The sequence below is a fragment of the Tetrahymena thermophila genome (genome assembly GCF_000189635.1).
Source record: "Tetrahymena thermophila SB210 genomic scaffold scf_8254575, whole genome shotgun sequence".
In the NCBI taxonomy this organism is placed as follows: domain Eukaryota; phylum Ciliophora; class Oligohymenophorea; order Hymenostomatida; family Tetrahymenidae; genus Tetrahymena; species Tetrahymena thermophila.
Genome location: NW_002476346.1, coordinates 7,584 through 28,522, shown reverse-complemented (window position 1 = coordinate 28,522; position 20,939 = coordinate 7,584). Strand labels below are relative to the sequence as shown.

Sequence of the window (20,939 nt, the reverse complement as noted above, 5' to 3'; positions counted from 1 at the left end):
AAAAGAAAGCACAATAAAAAGAAAAAAGAGTTTTATTGTTTTTAATTAGTTTTTATAATTAAAATTATCACAATCCAAAACAAATAAACTGTCTTTACTCAAGATCAAGTGTCAAATTTGAGAGATTAATGCAATTTGCTAAACCAGAACTTAAGCCTAATGTACCTTTATCACCAATTTTATTAGACCTTTTTAAATATTGAAGAAAAAATATATCATTAATTAGTTAATTAGAAGGAAAAAATGAAGAAAAAATATGAAATAATAAGATAGATTAATTAATAATAAAAGTAATAGTTGAAAATAAAATGATGAGCTAAATTAACAAAGAAAGAAAGAAATTACAAAAAAAACAAGCACAATAAAAAGAAAAAGAAAAAGAGTTTTATTATTTTTAATTAGTTTTTATAATTAAAAATATCACAATCCAAAATAAATAAACTGTTTTTACCAAAGATTAAGTGTCAAATTTGAGAGATTAATGCAATTTGCTAAACCAGAACCTAAGCCTGATGCACCTTCATCCCGAATTTTATTAGTCCTTTTTAAATATTGAAGAAAACATTTATCATTAAATAGTTAAGGAAAAAATGAAGAAAAAATATCAAATAATAAGATAGATTAATTAATAATAAAAGCAAAAGTTGAAAATAAAATGATGAGCTAAATTAACAAAGAAATAAAGAACAAAAAAAAGCAAGCACAATAAAAAGAAAAAGAGTTTTATTATTTTTAATTAGTTTTTAAAATTAAAAATATCACAATCCAAAATAAATAAACTGTTTTTACCGAAGATTAAGTGTCAAATTTGAGAGATTAATGCAATTTGCTAAACCAGAACCTAAGCCTGATGCACCTTCATCCCGAATTTTAAGAAGGGCTAAGCGACTCGAGTGGGCGAGTCGGAGGGTCTTAGCAGTGATATCGGGGGTTCGAATCCTATACCGCCCCCTTTATTTCGAAAAATTCCATGTAAAAATGTGAATGTTACCAGCGGTCTCCTTGGTAGGAGGGAAGGGCCAAATCTGATAGGTGGTAAAGAGGAGGCCCCATTCTGAACAGAAGATCTGGAATACAAATGGGAAGCGAGCATAATGCGTAGTCAAATCATGGAAGATTAGTAGAAATGCCATTAGGGTGTAGGTGACCCTTCCCTTCTAGTATATTACCCACAATTATATATAAATAAATTGGTATACGTATAATAATAATGTATAAGTAATTATATATAGGGCCCCTATCCCGAGTGCATCTAACCATGTGCGAGTATGTATGTATGTATGTATGTATCCCGAATTTTATTAGACCTTTTTAAATATTGAAGAAAACATTTATCATTAAATAGTTAAGGAAAAAATGAAGAAAAAATATCAAATAATAAGATAGATTAATTAATAATAAAAGTAAAAGTTGAAAATAAAATGATGAGCTAAATTAACAAAGAAATAAAGAACAAAAAAAAGCAAGCACAATAAAAAGAAAAAGAAAAAAGAGTTTTATTGTTTTTAATTAGTTTTTATAATTAAAAATATCACAATCCAAAATAAATAAACTATTTTTACCGAAGATGAAGTGTCAAATTTGAGAGATTAATGCAATTTGCTAAATCTGAACCTAAGCCTGATGCACCTTCATCACGAATTGTACTAAAACTTTTAAATATTGAAGAAAACATTTATCATTAAATAGTTAAGGAAAAAATGAAGAAAAAATATGAAATAATAAGATAGATTAATTAATAATAAAAGCAAAAGTTTAAAATAAAATGATGAGCTAAATTAACAAATAAAGAATGAAATGACAAAAAAAAACAAGCACAATAAAAAGAAAATGAAAAAAGAGTTTTATTGTTTTTAATTAGTTTTTATAATTAAAAATATCACAATCCAAAACAAATAAACTGTTTTTACCTAAGATTAAGTGTCAAATTTGAGAGATTAATGCAATTTGCTAAACCAGAACCTAAGGCTGATGCACCAATTGCACCAATTTAATTTCCTCTTTTTAAATATTGAAGAAAAAATATATCATTAAATATTTAATTAGAAGGAAAAAATGAAGAAAAAATATGAAATAATAAGATAGATTAATTAATAATAAAAGCAAAAGTTGAAAATAAAATGATGAGCTAAATTAACAAATAAAGAAAGAAATAAAATAAAAAAGCTAGCACAATAAAAAGAAAAAGAAAAAAGAGTTTTATTGTTTTTAATTAGTTTTTATAATTAAATATATCACAATCCAAAACAAATAAACTGTTTTTACTCAAGATCAAGTGTCAAATTTGAGAGATTAATGCAATTTGCTAAACCTGAACCTAAGCCTGATACACCTTCATCACCAATTTTATTAGACCTTTTTAAATATTGAAGAAAACATTTATCATTAAATAGTTAAGGAAAAAATGAAGAAAAAATATGAAATAATAAGATAGATTAATTAATAATAAAAGCAAAAGTTGAAAATAAAATGATGAGCTATATTAACAAAGAAAGAACGAACAAAAAAAAGCAAGCACAATAAAAAGAAAAAGAAAAAAGAGTTTTATTGTTTTTAATTAGTTTTTATAATTAAAATTATCACAATCAAATACAAATAAACTGTTTTTACCAAAGAGAAAGTTTCAAATTTGAGAGATTAATGCAATTTGCTAAAGCAGAACCTAAGCCTGATGCACCTTCATCACCAATTTTATTTTTACTTTTTAAATATTGAAGAAAAGATATATCATTAAATAGTTAATTAGAAGGAAAAAAGGAAGAAAAAATATGAAATAATATGAAATAATAAATAAGGTTAATTAATAATAAAAGCAAAATTTGAAAATAAAATGATGAGCTAAATTAATAAATAAAGAAAGAAAGAAAGAACAAAAAAAAGCAAGCACAATAAAAAGAAAAAGAAAAAAGAGTTTTATTGTTTTTAATTAGTTTTTATAATTAAAAATATCACAATCCAAAACAAATAAACTGTTTTTACCAAAGCTCAAGTGTCAAATTTGAGAGATTAATGCAATTTGTTAAAGCAGAACCTAAGGCTATTGCACCTTTATCACCATTTATTTTTACACTTTTTAAATATTGAAGAAAAAATATATCATTAATTAGTTAATTAGAAGGAAAAATGAAGAAAAAATATGAAATAATAAGATAGATTAATTAATAATAAAAGCAAAATTTTAAAATAAAATGATGAGCTAAATTAATAAAGAAAGAAACAAAGAAAGAAATAACAAAAAAAAGCAAGTACAATAAAAGAAAAAGAAAAAAGAGTTTTATTGTTTTTTTAATTCTGTCCAAAAGTTCGTAAAATTTTTCAAAATTTATTTTTTTCAAAAAAATGATATGTTAAATGAATATAGGATACATATTATTTCAAATTTTACATTTTGTGAATTTAAAGCTTTCTAAAAACTCAAAAATAAAGCTGTTTTAAGCTAATTTAACTTTATTTATTATGTTATTAATTTAAATTATATTTCGCCTTTGATAAATTAAATAGGCATTTCACTCTAGTTAATTAGAAGGAAAAAATGAAGAAAAAATATGAAATAATAAGATTATGAAAAAAAAGAAATAGTAATAAAAAGAAAAAGGAAATAAATAAATTAAATGATATTTAATGTTTTAAATTAACTTTTATAATTAAAAATATTATAATCCAAAATTAAACTGCTTTTATTAATAAAAAGTTTTAACAGTAAAAAATGAAGAAAAAATATCAAATAATAAAAATGTTTAATAAATAATTAAAAATTGAAATGAAAATTAAGTTAAAATGCTAAAAAATTTTAGTTTTAATAATAATCAATAAATAATTGTGATAATTTCTATAACAAAAATTATTTATTTAAATAAATTGAAAGTTAAATATATAAAATATATTAATAATAATAAAAATAATATTTATAAATTAAATTTACGGAAGAAAAATATGGAGAACCTAATGAGATAAAAATGAAGAGCTTATAAACTTTTTTTATTAATTTATATAAATTTAAAGGATATTAATAAAAAAATTAATAATTACTTCTTCCAAATTATTATATTTTTTAATCTATTATATCATTTATTTTTTTTTTTTCAAAAATATTCAATAGCAATATATGAAATTTAATTAATTATAAATGGAAAAACAGAACAAATAAAGTATAATAATTAATTATCAAATATTAAATTATTAATTTTGTTTTATGAAGAGATATCTCAGAAAAATTAATTTAAAATTCATTATTTAATCTTAATATTTATATTTAAAACATATAATTAAAAGTATAGTAGGAATTAGAGATGGCCGTTAGTAAATTATATTTGAAAAAATTCTAGTAAGAATGAAAATTTTCCATTCAAAAATGAATGGGTCCCTGCTTTGACCCCCCCCCCCCCGTTTTTATAATTTAAAATATCATAATCCATAACAAATAAACTGTTTTTACTCGAAATAAAGTGTCAAATTTGAGAGATTAATGCAATTTGCTAAACCAGAACCTAAGCCTAATGTGCCTTCATCATCAATTTCATTTTAACTTTTTAAATTTTGAAGAAAATATTTATCATTAAATAGTTAGTTAGAAGGAAAAAATGAAGAAAAAATATTAAATAATAAGATAGATTATTTAATAATAAAAGCAAAATTTTAAAATAAAATGATGAGCTAATTTATCAAAGAAAGAAAGAACAAAAAAAAGCAAGCACAATAAAAAGAAAAAGAAAAAAGAGTTTTATTGTTTTTAATTAGTTTTTATAATTTAAAATATCACAATCCAAAACAAATAAACTGTTTTTACCAAAGATTAAGTGTCAAATTTGAGAGATTAATGCAATTTGCTAAACCAGAACCTAAGCCTGATGCACCTTCATCACCAATTTTATTCCACCTTTTTAAATTTTGAAGAAAACATTTATCATTAAATAGTTAGTTAGAAGAAAAAATGAAGAAAAAATATGAAATAATGAGATAGATTAATTAATAATAAAAGCAAAATTTTAAAATAAAATGATGAGCTAATTTATCAAAGAAAGAAAGAACAAAAAAAGCAAGCACAATAAAAAGAAAAAGAAAAAAGAGTTTTATTGTTTTTAATTAGTTTTTATAATTTAAAATATCATAATCCATAACAAATAAACTGTTTTTACCTAAGAGAAATTGTCAAATTTGAGAGATTAATGCAATTTGCTAAACCAGAACCTAAGCCTGATGCACCTTCATCACTAATTTCATTTTAACTTTTTAAATTTTGAAGAAAACATTTATCATTAAATAGTTAGTTAGAAGGAAAAAATGAAGAAAAAATATGAAATAATGTGATAGATTATTTAATAATAAAAGCAAAATTTTAAAATAAAATGATGAGCTAATTTATCAAAGAAAGAAAGAACAAAAAAAAGCAAGCACAATAAAAAGAAAAAGAAAAAAGAGTTTTATTGTTTTTAATTAGTTTTTATTATTAATAATATCACAATCAATAACAAATAAACTGTTTTTACTTAAGATAAAGGGTCAAGTTTGAGAGATTAATGCAATTTGCTAAACCAGAACCTAAGCCTGATGCACCTTCATCACTAATTTCATTTTCCCTTTTTAAATATTGAAGAAAACATTTATCATTAAATAGTTAGTTAGAAGGAAAAAATGAAGAAAAAATATGAAATAATGAGATAGATTAATTAATAATAAAAGCAAAATTTTAAAATAAAATGATGTTTTAATTTATCAAAGAAAGAAAGAACAAAAAAAAGCAAGCACAATAAAAAGAAAAAGAAAAAAGAGTTTTATTGTTTTTAATTAGTTTTTATAATTAAAAATATCACAATCCAAAATAAATAAACTGTTTTTACCTAAGAGAAAGTGTCAAATTTGAGAGATTAATGCAATTTGCTAAACCAGAGCCTAAGCCTGATGCACCTTCATCACCAATTTTATTCCACCTTTTTAAATTTTGAAGAAAACATTTATCATTAAATAGTTAGTTAGAAGGAAAAAATGAAGAAAAAATATGAAATAATGTGATAGATTATTTAATAATAAAAGCAAAATTTTAAAATAAAATGATGAGCTAATTTATCAAAGAAAGAACAAAAAAAGCAAGCACAATAAAAAGAAAAAGAAAAAAGAGTTTTATTGTTTTTAATTAGTTTTTATGATTTAAAAATATCATAATCCAAAACAAATAAACTATTTTTACTCGAGATAAAGTGTCAAATTTGAGAGATTAATGCAATTTGCTAAACCAGAACCTAAGCCTGATGCACCTTCATCACTAATTTCATTTTAACTTTTTAAATTTTGAAGAAAACATTTATCATTAAATAGTTAAGGAAAAAATGAAGAAAAAATATGAAATAATAAGATAGATTAATTAATAATAAAAGCAAAATCTGAAAATAAAATGATGAGCTAATTTATCAAAGAAAGAACAAAAAAAAGCAAGCACAATAAAAAGAAAAAGAAAAAAGAGTTTTATTGTTTTTAATTAGTTTTTATAATTAAAAATATCACAATCCAAAATAAATAAACTGTTTTTACCTAAGAGAAAGTGTCAAATTTGAGAGATTAATGCAATTTGCTAAACCAGAACCTAAGCCTGATGCACCTTCATCACCAATTTAATTGTAACTTTTTAAATATTGTATAAAAAATATATCATTAAATAGTTAATTAGAAGGAAAAAATGAAGAAAAAATATGAAATAATAAGATAGATTAATTAATAATAAAAGCAAAATTTTAAAATAAAATGATGAGCTAATTTATCAAAGAAAGAAAGAACAAAAAAAAGCAAGCACAATAAAAAGAAAAAGAAAAAAGAGTTTTATTGTTTTTAATTAGTTTTTATAATTAAAAATATCACAATCCAAAATAAATAAACTGTTTTTACCTAAGAGAAAGTGTCAAATTTGAGAGATTAATGCAATTTGCTAAACCAGAGCCTAAGCCTGATGCACCTTCATCACCAATTTTATTCCACCTTTTTAAATTTTGAAGAAAACATTTATCATTAAATAGTTAGTTAGAAGGAAAAAATGAAGAAAAAATATGAAATAATGTGATAGATTATTTAATAATAAAAGCAAAATTTTAAAATAAAATGATGAGCTAATTTATCAAAGAAAGAAAGAACAAAAAAAAGCAAGCACAATAAAAAGAAAAAGAAAAAAGAGTTTTATTGTTTTTAATTAGTTTTTATAATTAAAAATATCACAATCCATAACAAATAAACTGTTTTTACTCGAGATAAAGTATCAAATTTGAGAGATTAATGCAATTTGCTAAACCAGAACCTAAGCCTGATGCACCTTCATCACTAATTTCATTTTAACTTTTTAAATTTTGAAGAAAACATTTATCATTAAATAGTTAGTTAGAAGGAAAAAATGAAGAAAAAATATGAAATAATAAGATAGATTAATTAATAATAAAAGCAAAATCTGAAAATAAAATGATGAGCTAATTTATCAAAGAAAGAAAGAACAAAAAAAAGCAAGCACAATAAAAAGAAAAACAAAAAAGAGTTTTATTGTTTTTAATTAGTTTTTATAATTAAAAATATCACAATTCATAACAAATAAACTGTTTTTACCGAAGAGAAATTGTCAAATTTGAGAGATTAATGCAATTTGCTAAACCAGAACCTAAGCCTGATGCACCAATTGCACCAATTTTTTTCGACCTTTTTAAATATGGAAGAAAACATTTATCATTAAATAGAGTAAGTTACCATAAAAATTAACAAAAAGCGAGTTTTATATACTGTGTTTTTACATTTTATAAAATTAAAATTTTAAATATTTTTTTTAAATTTTTTTTCATTATTAATACTCAACCATTTAGTGTATCACATTCTTAGTTGATAACTTTTTGTGACACAGTATTTAAAATTATTTATTTTCGTTTTATATTAAATTAAATAATAAGAAAAAGATATTATTTTATAATAATTTGTTTAATTTATCTATGAATATCATGTTATTGGATAAATGAGAATATTTTATTTTTTTAGAATTTTCTAATTTTAAAGATTATAATTTGTTAAATTTAATAATATATTAAAGGAATAAAGAAGCATTTAATTAATTTTTAATATAATTTTATAAAGTTTATAAATCTAATAAAAAGTAAGTAGCAATATCTTTAAAAATATACAAATAATTTATTTTCCATAAAAAATACATATAATAATTTTAATTATAATATATATATGATTTGTATTTTAATTACAATTTGATTAGTATATTTATTCTAGTTCTTCAAAATAATATCTAAATTTTACTTAATATTTTAACTTTTAAATTAAATATTTTTATAATATTATTAATTTTACTTATTTTTCTTATTTGTTTAATTAATCAATTAATTTTTTTTGAATTGTTAATACTTTTGATGGTCTAACATTATTGTTTCTATTATTTATAATATATTAAAATATATATTTATTAAATAATTTGTTTGAAATATATTTGTTAAATTCATTTTTTTTGGGGTATTAAAGTTATTATTTTAAATATGTTTATAAATGAATAATACTTATTTTAATTTAATAAGCAAAATCACTAATTGAAAAATATAAATCTACAAAATAATCAATTTTTTTGTATTTTATGCTAATTCATTTTTTACAATAAATTAAGTGTCAGATTTTGATATTCTTGTACTACGCTATTTATGTACCTAAATCTTTTGCGTAATATGCATCAATACTATTTTCCCTTTAAATATAAGAATAAATAATGAATTAATAAAAATATGGAAGAGAAAAGATAGAAAAAAAATCTCTAATTTTTTTAGTGTTTTAATTTATTTTTGAAGTTGTAAGCAAACAAATTGGACAGTTTTTAGTTGAATAGTAAATAAGTAATTATATATGTAGGCAAATAATCAATCTAAAAAAAATAAATAAATAGCGAACATAATTATTTAACTTGTTAAGAATTATGTGAAAAGAGTTAATCATCAAAATAATCAATTTTATTTATATATTTCTTACTTTATTAATCAATAAATTAAGTTTTTACCTTAAATCAAGTGTTAAACTTGTAATATTCTTGCATTACGTTATTCCTGTACCTAAATCTTTTGCACCCTATGCACCAATGCTATTTTCTCTTTAAATATAATAATACATAATGAATGAAGAAATGAATTTGGAGGAGAAAGGATTGTAATAAAAGATTGATGCTTTTATTAGTTTTTTAATTTGCTTTTGAAAGAGTAAGTAAACAAATTGATTGTTTTTTAGTTGAGTAGAAAGTAATTATGTATGTAAATAAATAAATAAACTAATAAAATATATATAAATAAATAAATAGTTAAATAACAAACAAGCAAACTGATTTAATTTGCTAATCACTAAGTGAAAAGATTAAATCAGCAAAATAATCAATTTTATCTATATTTCTTAACTTATCAATCAATAAATTAATTTTTTACATTAAATCAAGTGTCAAACTTGCAATATTTTTGCACTAAGCTATTGCTGTGGCTAAATCTTTTGCACCTTATGCTCCAATACTATTTTTACTTAAAACATAAAATAAATAATGAATTAATAAAATATATTTGGAGTAGAAAGGGTTGCAAAAAAAGATTGCATCCTCTATAAGTATTTTGTTTTGTTTTAAAGGATTAAGGAGAAAAAAATTGATTAGTAAGTAAGTATGCATGTATGTATGTATTTAAATAAGATATCTAAGAGAAAAATAAAAAAAAATAACTAACTAATTTAATATGCTAATAATTAAGTGAAAAGCCTAAATCAATAAAATAATCAATTTTTATAACATTTCTTGCTTTATCAATTAATAAATTATCTTTTTACCTTAAATAAAGTGTCAAACTTGTAATATTCTTGCATTAAGCTATTCCTGTGCCTAAATCTTTTACACCCTATGCACCAATGCTATTTTCACTTTAAATATAAAAATAAATAATGAATTAAAAAATTAATTTAGAGGAGAAAGTATTGGTGTATTTATTTTTATTTTAGTTTACTTTTAAAGGAGTTAGTAAATAAATTAGAATATAACAAAAATTAATAAATAATTAATTACAAACTGATAAGCAATAATCAACTAAATAATCAATTTTATCTCTTTGTTTTATTAATTAATAAATTAAATTGTTACCTTAAATCAAGTGTCAAACTTGTGATATTTTTGCATTAAGCTATTCCTGTGCCTAAATCTTTTGCACCATATTCACCAATACTATTTTTACTTTAAATTTTAAATAAATTTTGAGTAGAAAAGATTGAAAAAAAAATTGCTTCTTTTATAAGTATTTTGTTTTGTTTTTAAAGTATTAAATAAACAAATTGATAATTTAATGGATTAGTAAGTAAATATATATATAAATAAGATATATAAGAGAATAAATAAATAAATAACTAACAAACTAATTTAATATGCTAATAATTAAGTGAAAAGCTTAAATTAACAAAATAATCAATTTTTATAATATTTCTTGCTTTATCAATCGATAAATTATGCTTTTACCTTAAATTAATTGCCAAACTTGTGATATTCTTGCATTAAGCTATTCCTATGCCTAAATATTTTGCACCATATTCACCAATACTATTTGTACTTTAAATTTTAAATAAATTTTGAGTAGAAAAGATTGCAAAAAAATTTGCTTCTTTTGTAAGTATTTTGTTTTGTTTTTAAAGTAAACAAATTTATTATTTAATGGATTAGTAAGTAAATATATATGTAAATAAGATATCTAAAAGAATAAATAAATAACTAACAAACTAATTTAATTTGCTAATAGTTAATTGAAAAGCTTAAATCAACAAAATAATCAATTTTTATAATATTTCTTGCTTTATTCATTAAGAAATTAAATTGTTACCTTAAATCAAGTATCAAACTTGTGATATTCTTGCATTAAGCTATTCCCATGCCTAAATCTTTTGCACCATATTCATCAATGCTATTCTCACTTTAATAAATAAATTTATTGTTTTTTAGTTGAGTAGAAAGTAAGTATTTATGTAAATAAATAATCTAATAAAATATATATAAATAAGTAAATAGTTAAATAACAAACAAACAAACTGATTTAATTTACTAATTATTAAGTGAAAAGATTAAATCAGTAAAATAATCAATTTTATCTAAATTTCTAAACTTATCAATTAATAAATTAATTTTTTACACTAATTTAAGTGTCAAACTTGTAATATTTTTACACTACGCTATTCCTGTACCTAAATCTTTTGCACCCTATGCTCCAATACTATTTGTACTTTAAATATAAAATAAATAATGAATTAATAAAATATATTTGGAGTAGAAAAGGTTGCAAAAAAATATTGCTTTTTTTGCAAGTATTTTGTTTTGTTTTTAAAGGATTAAGCAAAAAAATTGATTATTTAATTGATTAGTAAGTAAGTATGTATGTATGCATGTAAATAATATATCTAAGAGATAAAAAATAACTAGCAAACTCATGTAATTTGCTCATCATTAAGTAAAAAGCTTAAATCAACAAAATAATCAGTTTTTAAAAAATCTCTTGCTTTATCAATCAATAAATGATGCTTTTACCATAAATCAAGTGTCAAACTTGTGATATTTTTACATTAAGCTATTCCTGTGCCTAAATCTTATGCACCCTATGCACCAATATTATTTATCCTTTAAATATAAAATTAATTAATAATATAAATTTGGAGGAGAAAGGATTGTAAAAATATTGTTGCTTTTATTTGTATTTTAGTTTGCTTTTAAAGGAGTAAGTAAACAAATTAGAATATAAAAATAAATAAATAACAAACAAATTAATTTAACTTACTAATTAAAAAGTAAAAAGCATAAATCAACTAAATAATAAATTTTATCAATATGCTTTATTAATCAATAAATTAAGTTGTTACCTTAAACCAAGTGTCAAACTTGTGATATTCTTGCATTAAGCTATTTCTGTACCTAAATCTTTTGCACCATATGCTCCAATACTATTTGCACTTTAAATATAAAATAAATAATGAATTAATATAATAAATTTGGAACTGAAAGGATTGTAAAATAAGATTGATGCTTTCGTTTATATTTTGGTTTATTTTTGAAGGAGTAAGAAATAAATTGATTATTTTTTAGTTGAGTTATAAGTAAGTAAGTATGTATGTTTGTAAATAAACAATCTAATAAATAAATAAATAATTAAATAAAATATAAATTGATTTAATTTGCTAATCACTAAGTGAAAAGATTACATCAGCAAAATAATAAGTTTTATTTATATTTCTTGCTTTATCAATAAATCAATAATTTAAATTGTTACCTTAAATCAAGTGTCAAACTTGTGATATTCTTGCATTAAGCTATTCCTGTACCTAAATCTTTTACACCATATTCTCCAATACCATTTGCACTTTAAATATAAAATAAATAATGAATTAATAAAATAAATTTGGAACAGAAAGGATTGTAAAAAAACTGATATTTTATTAGTAGAGTTGTAAGTAAATATGAAAGTAAATAAATAATCTAATAAAAATTAAATAAATAAATAATTAAATAACAAACAAATAGATTAAATTTGCTAATCACTAGGGTCAGATCGAATATTCGGTTTTATTAAATAAAATTATTATTTGGTATTAAAAAATTGTTTATTTGGTATTGTTTTAAAAATTTATATTCGGTCTAACCCTACTTATTACTAAGTGAAAAAATTTAATCAGCAAATTAATCAATTTTATTTATTTTTCTTGCTTTCTCAATCAATCAACAAATTAAATTTTTATCTTAATTCAAGTATCAAATATGTGATATTCATTTAATACGCTAAATATTCTGTACCCTAATTACCAATACTATTTCCTCTTTTAAATAATAAATTAAGAAAATAAATTTGGAGGGAATGGATTGTAAAAAAGATTGCTGATCTTATTCGTATTTTAGTTTATTTTTGAAGGAGTAAGAAACGAAATTGATTATATTTTGTTGAATTCTAAGTAAATATGTATGTAAATAAAGAATAGAATAAAATATAAAAAAATAACAAACTAATTTAATTTGCCTATTATTAAATGAAAAACTTCAATAAAATAATCAATTTTATCTATATTTTTATCAATAAAATAACCAATTTTATCTATATTTCTTGCTTATTAATTAATAAATTATTTTTTTTTACCTTAAATCAAGTTTCAAATTTGTGATATACTTGCAGTATGCTATTCCTTTGCCTAAATCTTTTGCACCCTCATCACCAATTTAATTTGTACTTTAAATATAAAATAAATAAAGAATCAATAAAATAAATTTAGTGTAGAAAGGATAGTTTGTAAAAAAAAATTGCTGCTTTTCTTAGTATTTTATTTTATTTTTAAAGGATTAAGTAAAAAAGTTGATTATTTATTAGTAGAGTTAATTTGCTAATCACTAAGTGAAAAGATTAAATCAGCAAAACAATCAATTTTATTAATATTTCTTGCTTTATTAATCAATCAATCAATAAATTAATTAATTAATTTTTTACCTTAAATTAAGATTTAAATTTGTGATATTCTTGAACAATACTATTCCTTAGCCTAAATCTTTTGCACCCTCATCACCAATTTAATTTGTACTTTAAATATAAAATAAATAAAGAATTAATAAAATAAATTTGGTATAGAAAGGATAGTTTGTAAAAAAAATTGCTGCTTTTCTTAGTATTTTATTTTATTTTTAAAGGATTAAGTAAAAAAGTTGATTATTTATTAGTAGAGTTAATTTGCTAATCACTAAGTGAAAAGATTAAATCAGCAAAACAATCAATTTTATTAATATTTTTTGCTTTATTAATCAATCAATAAATTAATTAATAAACAAGACATATAAATGAAATTGATTATTATATGACATAGACCTTTCAATTAGTGAAAATTAACAGTTTGATGTTATTTATATTTATTTTTAAAATATTGTAACTTGTTTACTTGCTTCTTTAAAATTAAACTAAAATACAAATAAAAGCATCAATTTTTTTACAATCCTTTCACCTCCAAATTTATTTTCTTCATTCATTATTTAAAAGGGGAAACAGTATTAGTGATAAAGGTGCAAAAAATTCCGATGCCTAAAACTTTTGCACCTTCATTACTAATACCATTTTTACTTTAAATATAAAATAAATAATGTTTTAACAAAATAAATTTGGAGTAGAAAGGATTGTAAAAATAATTTTAAAAATATTTTTTTTATTTTTTTTGAGTGTACTATTTGTACTTTAAATATAAAAAAAGTAAAGAATTAACAAAATAAATTTGGAGTAGAAAGGATTGTAAAAAAATTTGCTCCATTTGTTAGTATTTAATTTTATTTTTAAAAGAGTAAGTAAGCAAATTGATTATTTATTAGTAGATTTAATTTGCTAATCGCTAAGTAAATGATTAAATCATCAGAATAATCAATTTTAATCTTATTTCTTGCTTTATTAATCAATCAAAAAATTAATGTTTTACCTTAAATTAAGATTTAAATTTGTGATATTCTTGCACAACACTATTGCCATTGCTAAATTTTTTGCACCCTCATCACCAATACTATTATTTCTTTTAAATAATTAATTAAGAAAATAAATTTGGAGTAGAAATGATTGTAAAAAATTTGCTCTATTTGTTAGTATTTTATTTTTAAAGAAGTAAGTAAACAAATTTATTGATTGAATAGAGTTAATTTGCTAATCACTAAGTGAAAAGATTAAATCAGCAAAATAATAAATTTTAATCATATTTCTTGCTTTATTAATCAATCAATAAATTAAATTTTTACCTTAAATCAAGTGTCAAACTTGTGAGATTCTTGCACTACTCTATTCCTGTTCTTATATTTTTTGCACCCTCATCGCCAATACTACTACTTCTTTTAAATAATTAATTAAGAAAATAAATTTGAAGGTGAAAGGATTGTAAAAAAAAATTGATGCTTTTATTTCTATATTTTAGTTTGCTTTTAAAGAAGCAAGTAAAAAATTACAATATATTAAAAATAAATATAAATAACAAACAAAAAGTTAATTTGCTAAGTGAAAAATCAATAAAATAATCAATTTTATCAATATTTCTTGTTTTATTAATTAATAAATTATTTTTTTACCTTAAATCAAGTGTCAAACTTATAATATTCTTGAACTAGGCTATTCTATTGCCTAAATCTTTTACAGGATGTGCACCAATAATATTTTTACTTTAAATATAAGAATAAATAATTAATTTAGAAAATAAATTTGGAGGAAAAAGGGTTGTAAAAAAAGATTGGTGCTTTTTTTAGTCATTTAATTTTTTTGAAGAAGTAACTAAGTAAATAGATTGTTTTTTAGTTGAGTAGTAATTTAGTAACGGGTGGCCAAAAATTGTGTACCAATTTTTTATATTAAAACACCTGCTACATTATCTATCAAATAACAATTTAAAGCCTTTCAAATAATAATTATAAGTATATTGAGTGATATAATATATATTTATGATAGTGATTAATATAGCACTTTACTATTTTAAAAAATAGTCATCGCTATTTATGCTATTTATTAGTGATGATTTAATAAATTTTTAGAAATATACATAATTTAATTAAAGATTATGTATATTTTTAAATTTGATTTTCTGATATATTTTGATGCATTAAATGAAAAATAGTAAAAATGTCATCAAAATATTTATTTATAAATTTTGCAGAAAAATTAAAAATTACTGGAAAATCTCTAATTCAGAAGAGGAATTTTTTTTTATGGCAAAAAATTATATTTTTTCTCCTGAATATTGAATTTTTACTTAATTTAAATAATTAACTTACTTTAATAAGTTAATAATTAAGGGAAAACTATTATCAAATAAAATAATTAAAAAATGTGTAAAATTGACAGTTAATAAAACGTTAAAAGCATATGTTTAAATGAAAAAATTACCTTAAATTTATTGTAACAATATTGTAATTTTAAATTTTATTCAAATCTTCGATAGAATTAATTTCAATAGACTTATTTTGCTCTACTTTTTCATCATTTTGCATCACAGGAGTTTTTTGTAGAATTTATTTCATTTTTTTTGAATTTGAAAAGAATTAGTAACCACTTTTTTCAACAATATCATAAAGAGATACTCTCTTATCACAATCAGAAACTACAAGAAGTTTAATAAGTTTATAAATTTTTGAATTTTTGTTAATTTTAATATTAGATTTTTCGAAAGGCTTATCTAGCTGCTTTTGTGTCATTAATGCAAAAGTTAAACTTGCATTTTTATTTAGAATGTAGTAATTGTCAATCAAAGTTAACAATAGCCCTACTGAATATGAATCAGACTAAAATTTAAAAAAATTTTAAAGTTAATATTTTTTTTTATAAAGAAAGTACTTACTTTCTTTGTATAAAACTTAAGTTCATTATCCTTTTTATTTAAAATTTCAGGTGCTGAATATCCTAAATTTCCAACGAACTATAAATTTATTTTAATATTTAAAATAAATATTTAGAATTAAAAAATCTACCTCTTTAGTTTGAATTGAATTTCTATTATCTGGAATCTAAGCAGACACACCGAAATCACCTTTAAATCAAAAGGTAATGAAAAATAATTAATGAATAAAAAGAGTTTACATAATTTTATTTCGACTTCATTTTCATTTAAACAAACCAAAAAATTTTATGGTTTGATATCTCTATGAATGAAATTTAATGAGTGAATATAATTGACAGAATCTATAATTTTGATGGCTATTTAAAATTTATCATCTTCGCTAAATTATCCATCTTTGTTTTTTCTGTCGAGATATTCATCTAATGTACCTTTTAAAAAATAAATATTAAAATTTAATCAAACATAACAAGAAACAATAATTTTTATATAAAAGTGTTTCTAAATAAATTAAATGCTTAAATAGCAACGAAAATAATTTCATTTTAAAAAATTTTTTAAATCTAATTAAATTTTAATATGTATTTTTATAATACAAAAATATCACTTTAATTATTTAATAAAACTTAAATTAAAATAAATGTTAATAATAGTTTTATAAATTACATGAACATTTTTCTAATTCTAAGACTGAGTATCTATCAGATCCTACTATATTTTCTATTATATAGCTATCATAAAGCTATACCACTAGAGGCTCTTTTAATTTCTACATAATACTAATTTCATTTTAGATTTTTTATTCATCTATTATTTTTTGTATTTTTAGTACTATTTCTTTGTTATCAAGATTAACTTTTTTAGTAGCTAAAATCATTCCCTAACTTCCAAAGCTAAGAATTTAATAGTAATTCGAATATTTTTTATTTTCAAAGAGACTTTTCAGCAGATTAGATAATACTTCTACATTTGTAAATTGTGCTTGAACATCTTGTTTTATAATTTTCTCATTTGTGTTGTCTAGAATAAACTAAGCATACTGATCAAAAGATTAATGCTTTAAAATTAATAATCATAAATTTGCATTTAATTCTAATTTTTTGTAAAAATTTTTACTAAAAATAAATAATTTTTACCTTTTCATTTTACAACAGTTTATTAATTATTTATTGTGCCTATATAGGTATTGATTCCTTTTATTATGAAAATATTTATTGATTTCAAACATAATATAATAAAAAATTTAATCTTTTATCTTAAGAGTAATAAAAATAAATTGAATTTTGTATTAAATTTAATTTTATATTAATTAGTGAAGAAAAACAGCAATTTCAATCAATTCTAATAAAATTAATTAACATATTTTATTTTGCCATTTTAAATTTAAAATATAATTAATAAAAAATAGACTAATTATTCTTATTTTAATATATAACAAACAGACAGAGGTGGGCATGAATATTGATTGTAAAATTTAAAAATTTTATGAATAGCTTTATAAAAATTTATTCATATTCATTTATTGTTATTCAAATATTATTCATGCCCACCTCTTATTTTTTTTAATAAATAAATAAATATTATTTTTATTTGATCTCATTTTTTAGGAAAGTATATATAAAATATTTTGTTTTATTAAGAGTTATAGTAAAATTAAATTGTTTGGGAAAGATTGAAAAAATAATTATTTTTTTTTGCATTATTTTAATTTAGATATTATTTTTAAAACAATTATTTGATAATTAATATTTTACCTCTAGTATCATAGAAGTCAACACAAATTTTAATGGTTAACCATGCATTTCGATTAGTTAGGATAGTAAATCTCCTGCTGTAGTCCTTTCTAAATATGAAGGCTTTAAGCATATTTAAGCTATTTTGTATATATTAGAATTCTTATCTATCTAATATTTTTCATCAGGTATTTCTTTTCCATTGAATAGATTCAGTTTAGTTTCGAAATCTATCCAATCCTCATTTAGAGTCATAACATTGTCTAGCTCTAATAAAATAAGACCTAGTGAAAAGAGATCTGACTATTTAATTTAATTAAAATTTTAAAAATTAATTTATAACTTTTAAATAAAAACTTGAATTCTATATTGTCCTTTTTCCGCTTCTGGAGCAAGATATTCATCACTTCCTTTCTGAAAATTATAAAAAATATTTAAAATATTAAAAAATAATTTAATTTTTTAACCCTTGAACAGAAGCTTTTTGATTTAGACACATGTGTTGCAAAACCTAGATCAGCTAAATTTTAAAAATATTTATTAAGAAAAGAAAATTAATAAATTATTAAATAAATTTATACAAATTTTTATTTAGAAACCATATTCCTGAGAAGGACGAACAAGGATGTTTGAAAGCTTGATATCCCTGTGGATAATGTTTTTGACGTGAATGTTATTCAGCCCCTCTAACATTTGGATGGCTATTATTTCCTTGATCTCTTTCGAAGGTGGTACTTATTATTTTCTGAAATAATCGAAGAGCCCTTTAAGATTGTCTAGTTAATTATAAAATTTAATTAATTATGGTTTTTATATTAAAATTAAAATTAAAAATTTTCATTTATAAGTTGGTAAATTAATTATTCATTTTAGCATTTAATTAATAATTTAATTTTTAAAACTAGATAGAAAAAATTTAGTTTTAATTTTCTTGAATCTTAGAAATTTGATTTCTTCATTTATTTAGTATTTAAATAATTCAATTTTATTAAATTTAATATGAATATTATTGTTTGTTTGTTTATACCTAATTTATAAAAGTAAAAAACTATCATTTAGCTATTTTATAAATTTGTTAGATTCATTTTCAAATGATAATATAAAAAATATTTAATTTAACATATTTAATTAAGTTTAAAATTAATTTAAATTTTTTTCAAATTTAATATAAATTTATTAAATTAGAGTGATTTAATATTTAAGTCTTATTAAAGAAATTTAACTGAATATTTTTTTAAATTCTTTAATAAAATTTTATATTGAAATATTAGGGAAATAAATATGTTATAAGATATATATTATGAAGCTTTAATTAAGAAATTATACAAAATTTGATAAAAATAAATGAAAAAAGTCTTAGTTGAGAGGAATTCTAAAAAATGAATTAATTTTTATATATCAAATAATTTCAACTATTTTTTCTAAATTAATTAAATTTGTTTAGCGAAAATCTAATGTTTTTCTCTTGAGTTATCAAAATCTGAAAAAATTCAGAAAAATAAATGAAATTACAATGGATATCTTAATTAAATTCATGTCAAATTTCAAGTCAATAAAAAATATGAATATATTTTGTTTTGTATTTTCAGGCCTTTTTAAAAAATGAAGAAAAAAAATGGATGAAAAATATATTATTTTATTTTTACGCTCACAACATTCCATTTCCAAAACAAAGAATGATTTGTATTCATTTTAAACGATTATTTCGTTTCCATCTTCATCCTCATCTTCTTCTTCTTCCATTAAATAGAAACAATCGTAGACATCGACTAAAAATTATGATTATCCAAATTTTTGAAGGATTTCATATTCTTTTTTCAAAGATTCCATTTAATCCTAGTACCCTTCGCTACAGCATACTAAGAATTTGAGAGCTACTTGACGATTTTCTTTAGAGTTATAAGCTTTTAAGATAAGAGCAAATGAGCCATTGCTAATATACTCAAAATTTTTGAAGTATTTTTTCTAGCTGAACATCAAATTAACCAATTCCTTTAATGATGCTTTTTGAATTTAGCAATCTTTAGATATTTTGCTTGAGATAGCTTAAACTAATTCGAATTTTAATTTCTTAGACATTTGATTAATTCCTTTTCCTATATATGACTGGGGATTTTAACAGGGTACTGACTTACTTAAAGTTGGCTGATGGGTTTGTTTTTTTAATAAAAACAGATGTTTTTATAGAGATGTAAAATTTATATAAGCCAAAATCACTTTGATTGATTCTACAAAAGAAAGTAAAAAGTATATATAATAATTAAAAGAAACTCGATAAACCTCCTGATGAAGAAAAGTCAATTAAAATCAAGAGAATATCTTAATTAATTTTTAAATCTGATAACAACTTTTCAATTTTTAGATTATTACTATTATTAACGGATATGATAACAATCAATTTTAAATTTATAATATATTTTATAAATTATCTATATTAATTAGCTTTTTTTATAAAAATTGATAGATTTTTATTTATATCAGATAATTTTTCTGCTAAATAATTCTGATAAATAAATAATAAATCCATTAATAAAATTTATAAAATAAATTAAATTAATATTATTCATAATTATTTTATTTTAATATTTTTTGTTTTTTTTCTTAAATTTTTATGTATTTATTACAATATAAAACATAGTTGAAATATAAAAGTAAGCAAAATAATTTTGCTACATCTATATTGTGATCAATTGAAAATATTGTTTAGATACTAATAAATTTGCGAATTCCCTATTAATAAAACTATAAATGAGAGAAAATTGACTTAACAATTTATTATTTATTAATTTTTATTAAATGAAAACATAAATTTTTTTCTAATGAAAGTATCCTATCTGTTTGTTTTTTTTAAGTTAATCAAAGACC

At 20.2% G+C, this 20,939-nt stretch overlaps 2 protein-coding genes across 2 annotated transcripts in view; both read right to left on the bottom strand. All coding sequences in view use genetic code 6, as the record gives it.

Moving 5' to 3' along the window:
• Positions 1-7,825, bottom strand: part of TTHERM_000959820 (hypothetical protein) — a gene marked incomplete at both ends in the record, with an annotated part of 18,392 nt that extends 10,567 nt beyond the window's left edge. Inside the window, 17 exons of the mRNA XM_012798618.1 lie at positions 99-188; positions 452-541; positions 790-1,149; positions 1,554-1,652; positions 1,911-2,000; positions 2,266-2,355; positions 2,611-2,700; positions 4,787-4,876; positions 5,136-5,225; positions 5,487-5,576; positions 5,838-5,927; positions 6,185-6,274; positions 6,526-6,615; positions 6,877-6,966; positions 7,228-7,317; positions 7,579-7,668; positions 7,818-7,825. Of these exons, the coding sequence (XP_012654072.1) occupies positions 99-188; positions 452-541; positions 790-1,149; positions 1,554-1,652; positions 1,911-2,000; positions 2,266-2,355; positions 2,611-2,700; positions 4,787-4,876; positions 5,136-5,225; positions 5,487-5,576; positions 5,838-5,927; positions 6,185-6,274; positions 6,526-6,615; positions 6,877-6,966; positions 7,228-7,317; positions 7,579-7,668; positions 7,818-7,825 (1,727 nt within the window). The remainder of the gene's footprint in view (positions 1-98; positions 189-451; positions 542-789; positions 1,150-1,553; positions 1,653-1,910; positions 2,001-2,265; positions 2,356-2,610; positions 2,701-4,786; positions 4,877-5,135; positions 5,226-5,486; positions 5,577-5,837; positions 5,928-6,184; positions 6,275-6,525; positions 6,616-6,876; positions 6,967-7,227; positions 7,318-7,578; positions 7,669-7,817) is intronic.
• An 803-nt stretch (positions 7,826-8,628) lies between these two features.
• TTHERM_00959810 (kinase domain protein) lies at positions 8,629-20,153 on the bottom strand (the record flags this gene model as incomplete). The annotated part of the gene is made up of 25 exons (XM_001020218.3): positions 8,629-8,704; positions 9,011-9,100; positions 9,426-9,515; positions 9,814-9,903; positions 10,121-10,210; positions 10,490-10,579; positions 10,848-10,937; positions 11,154-11,205; positions 12,334-12,371; positions 13,140-13,229; positions 13,485-13,574; positions 14,452-14,541; positions 14,762-14,851; positions 15,086-15,175; positions 15,894-16,288; positions 16,345-16,422; positions 16,475-16,533; positions 16,584-16,772; positions 17,008-17,398; positions 17,478-17,534; positions 18,096-18,377; positions 18,432-18,488; positions 18,542-18,594; positions 18,656-18,850; positions 19,721-20,153. 25 exons carry the CDS (start codon positions 20,151-20,153, stop codon positions 8,629-8,631), a joined length of 3,345 nt encoding a protein of 1,114 aa, XP_001020218.2.
• Between the last annotated feature and the right edge of the window lie 786 nt (positions 20,154-20,939).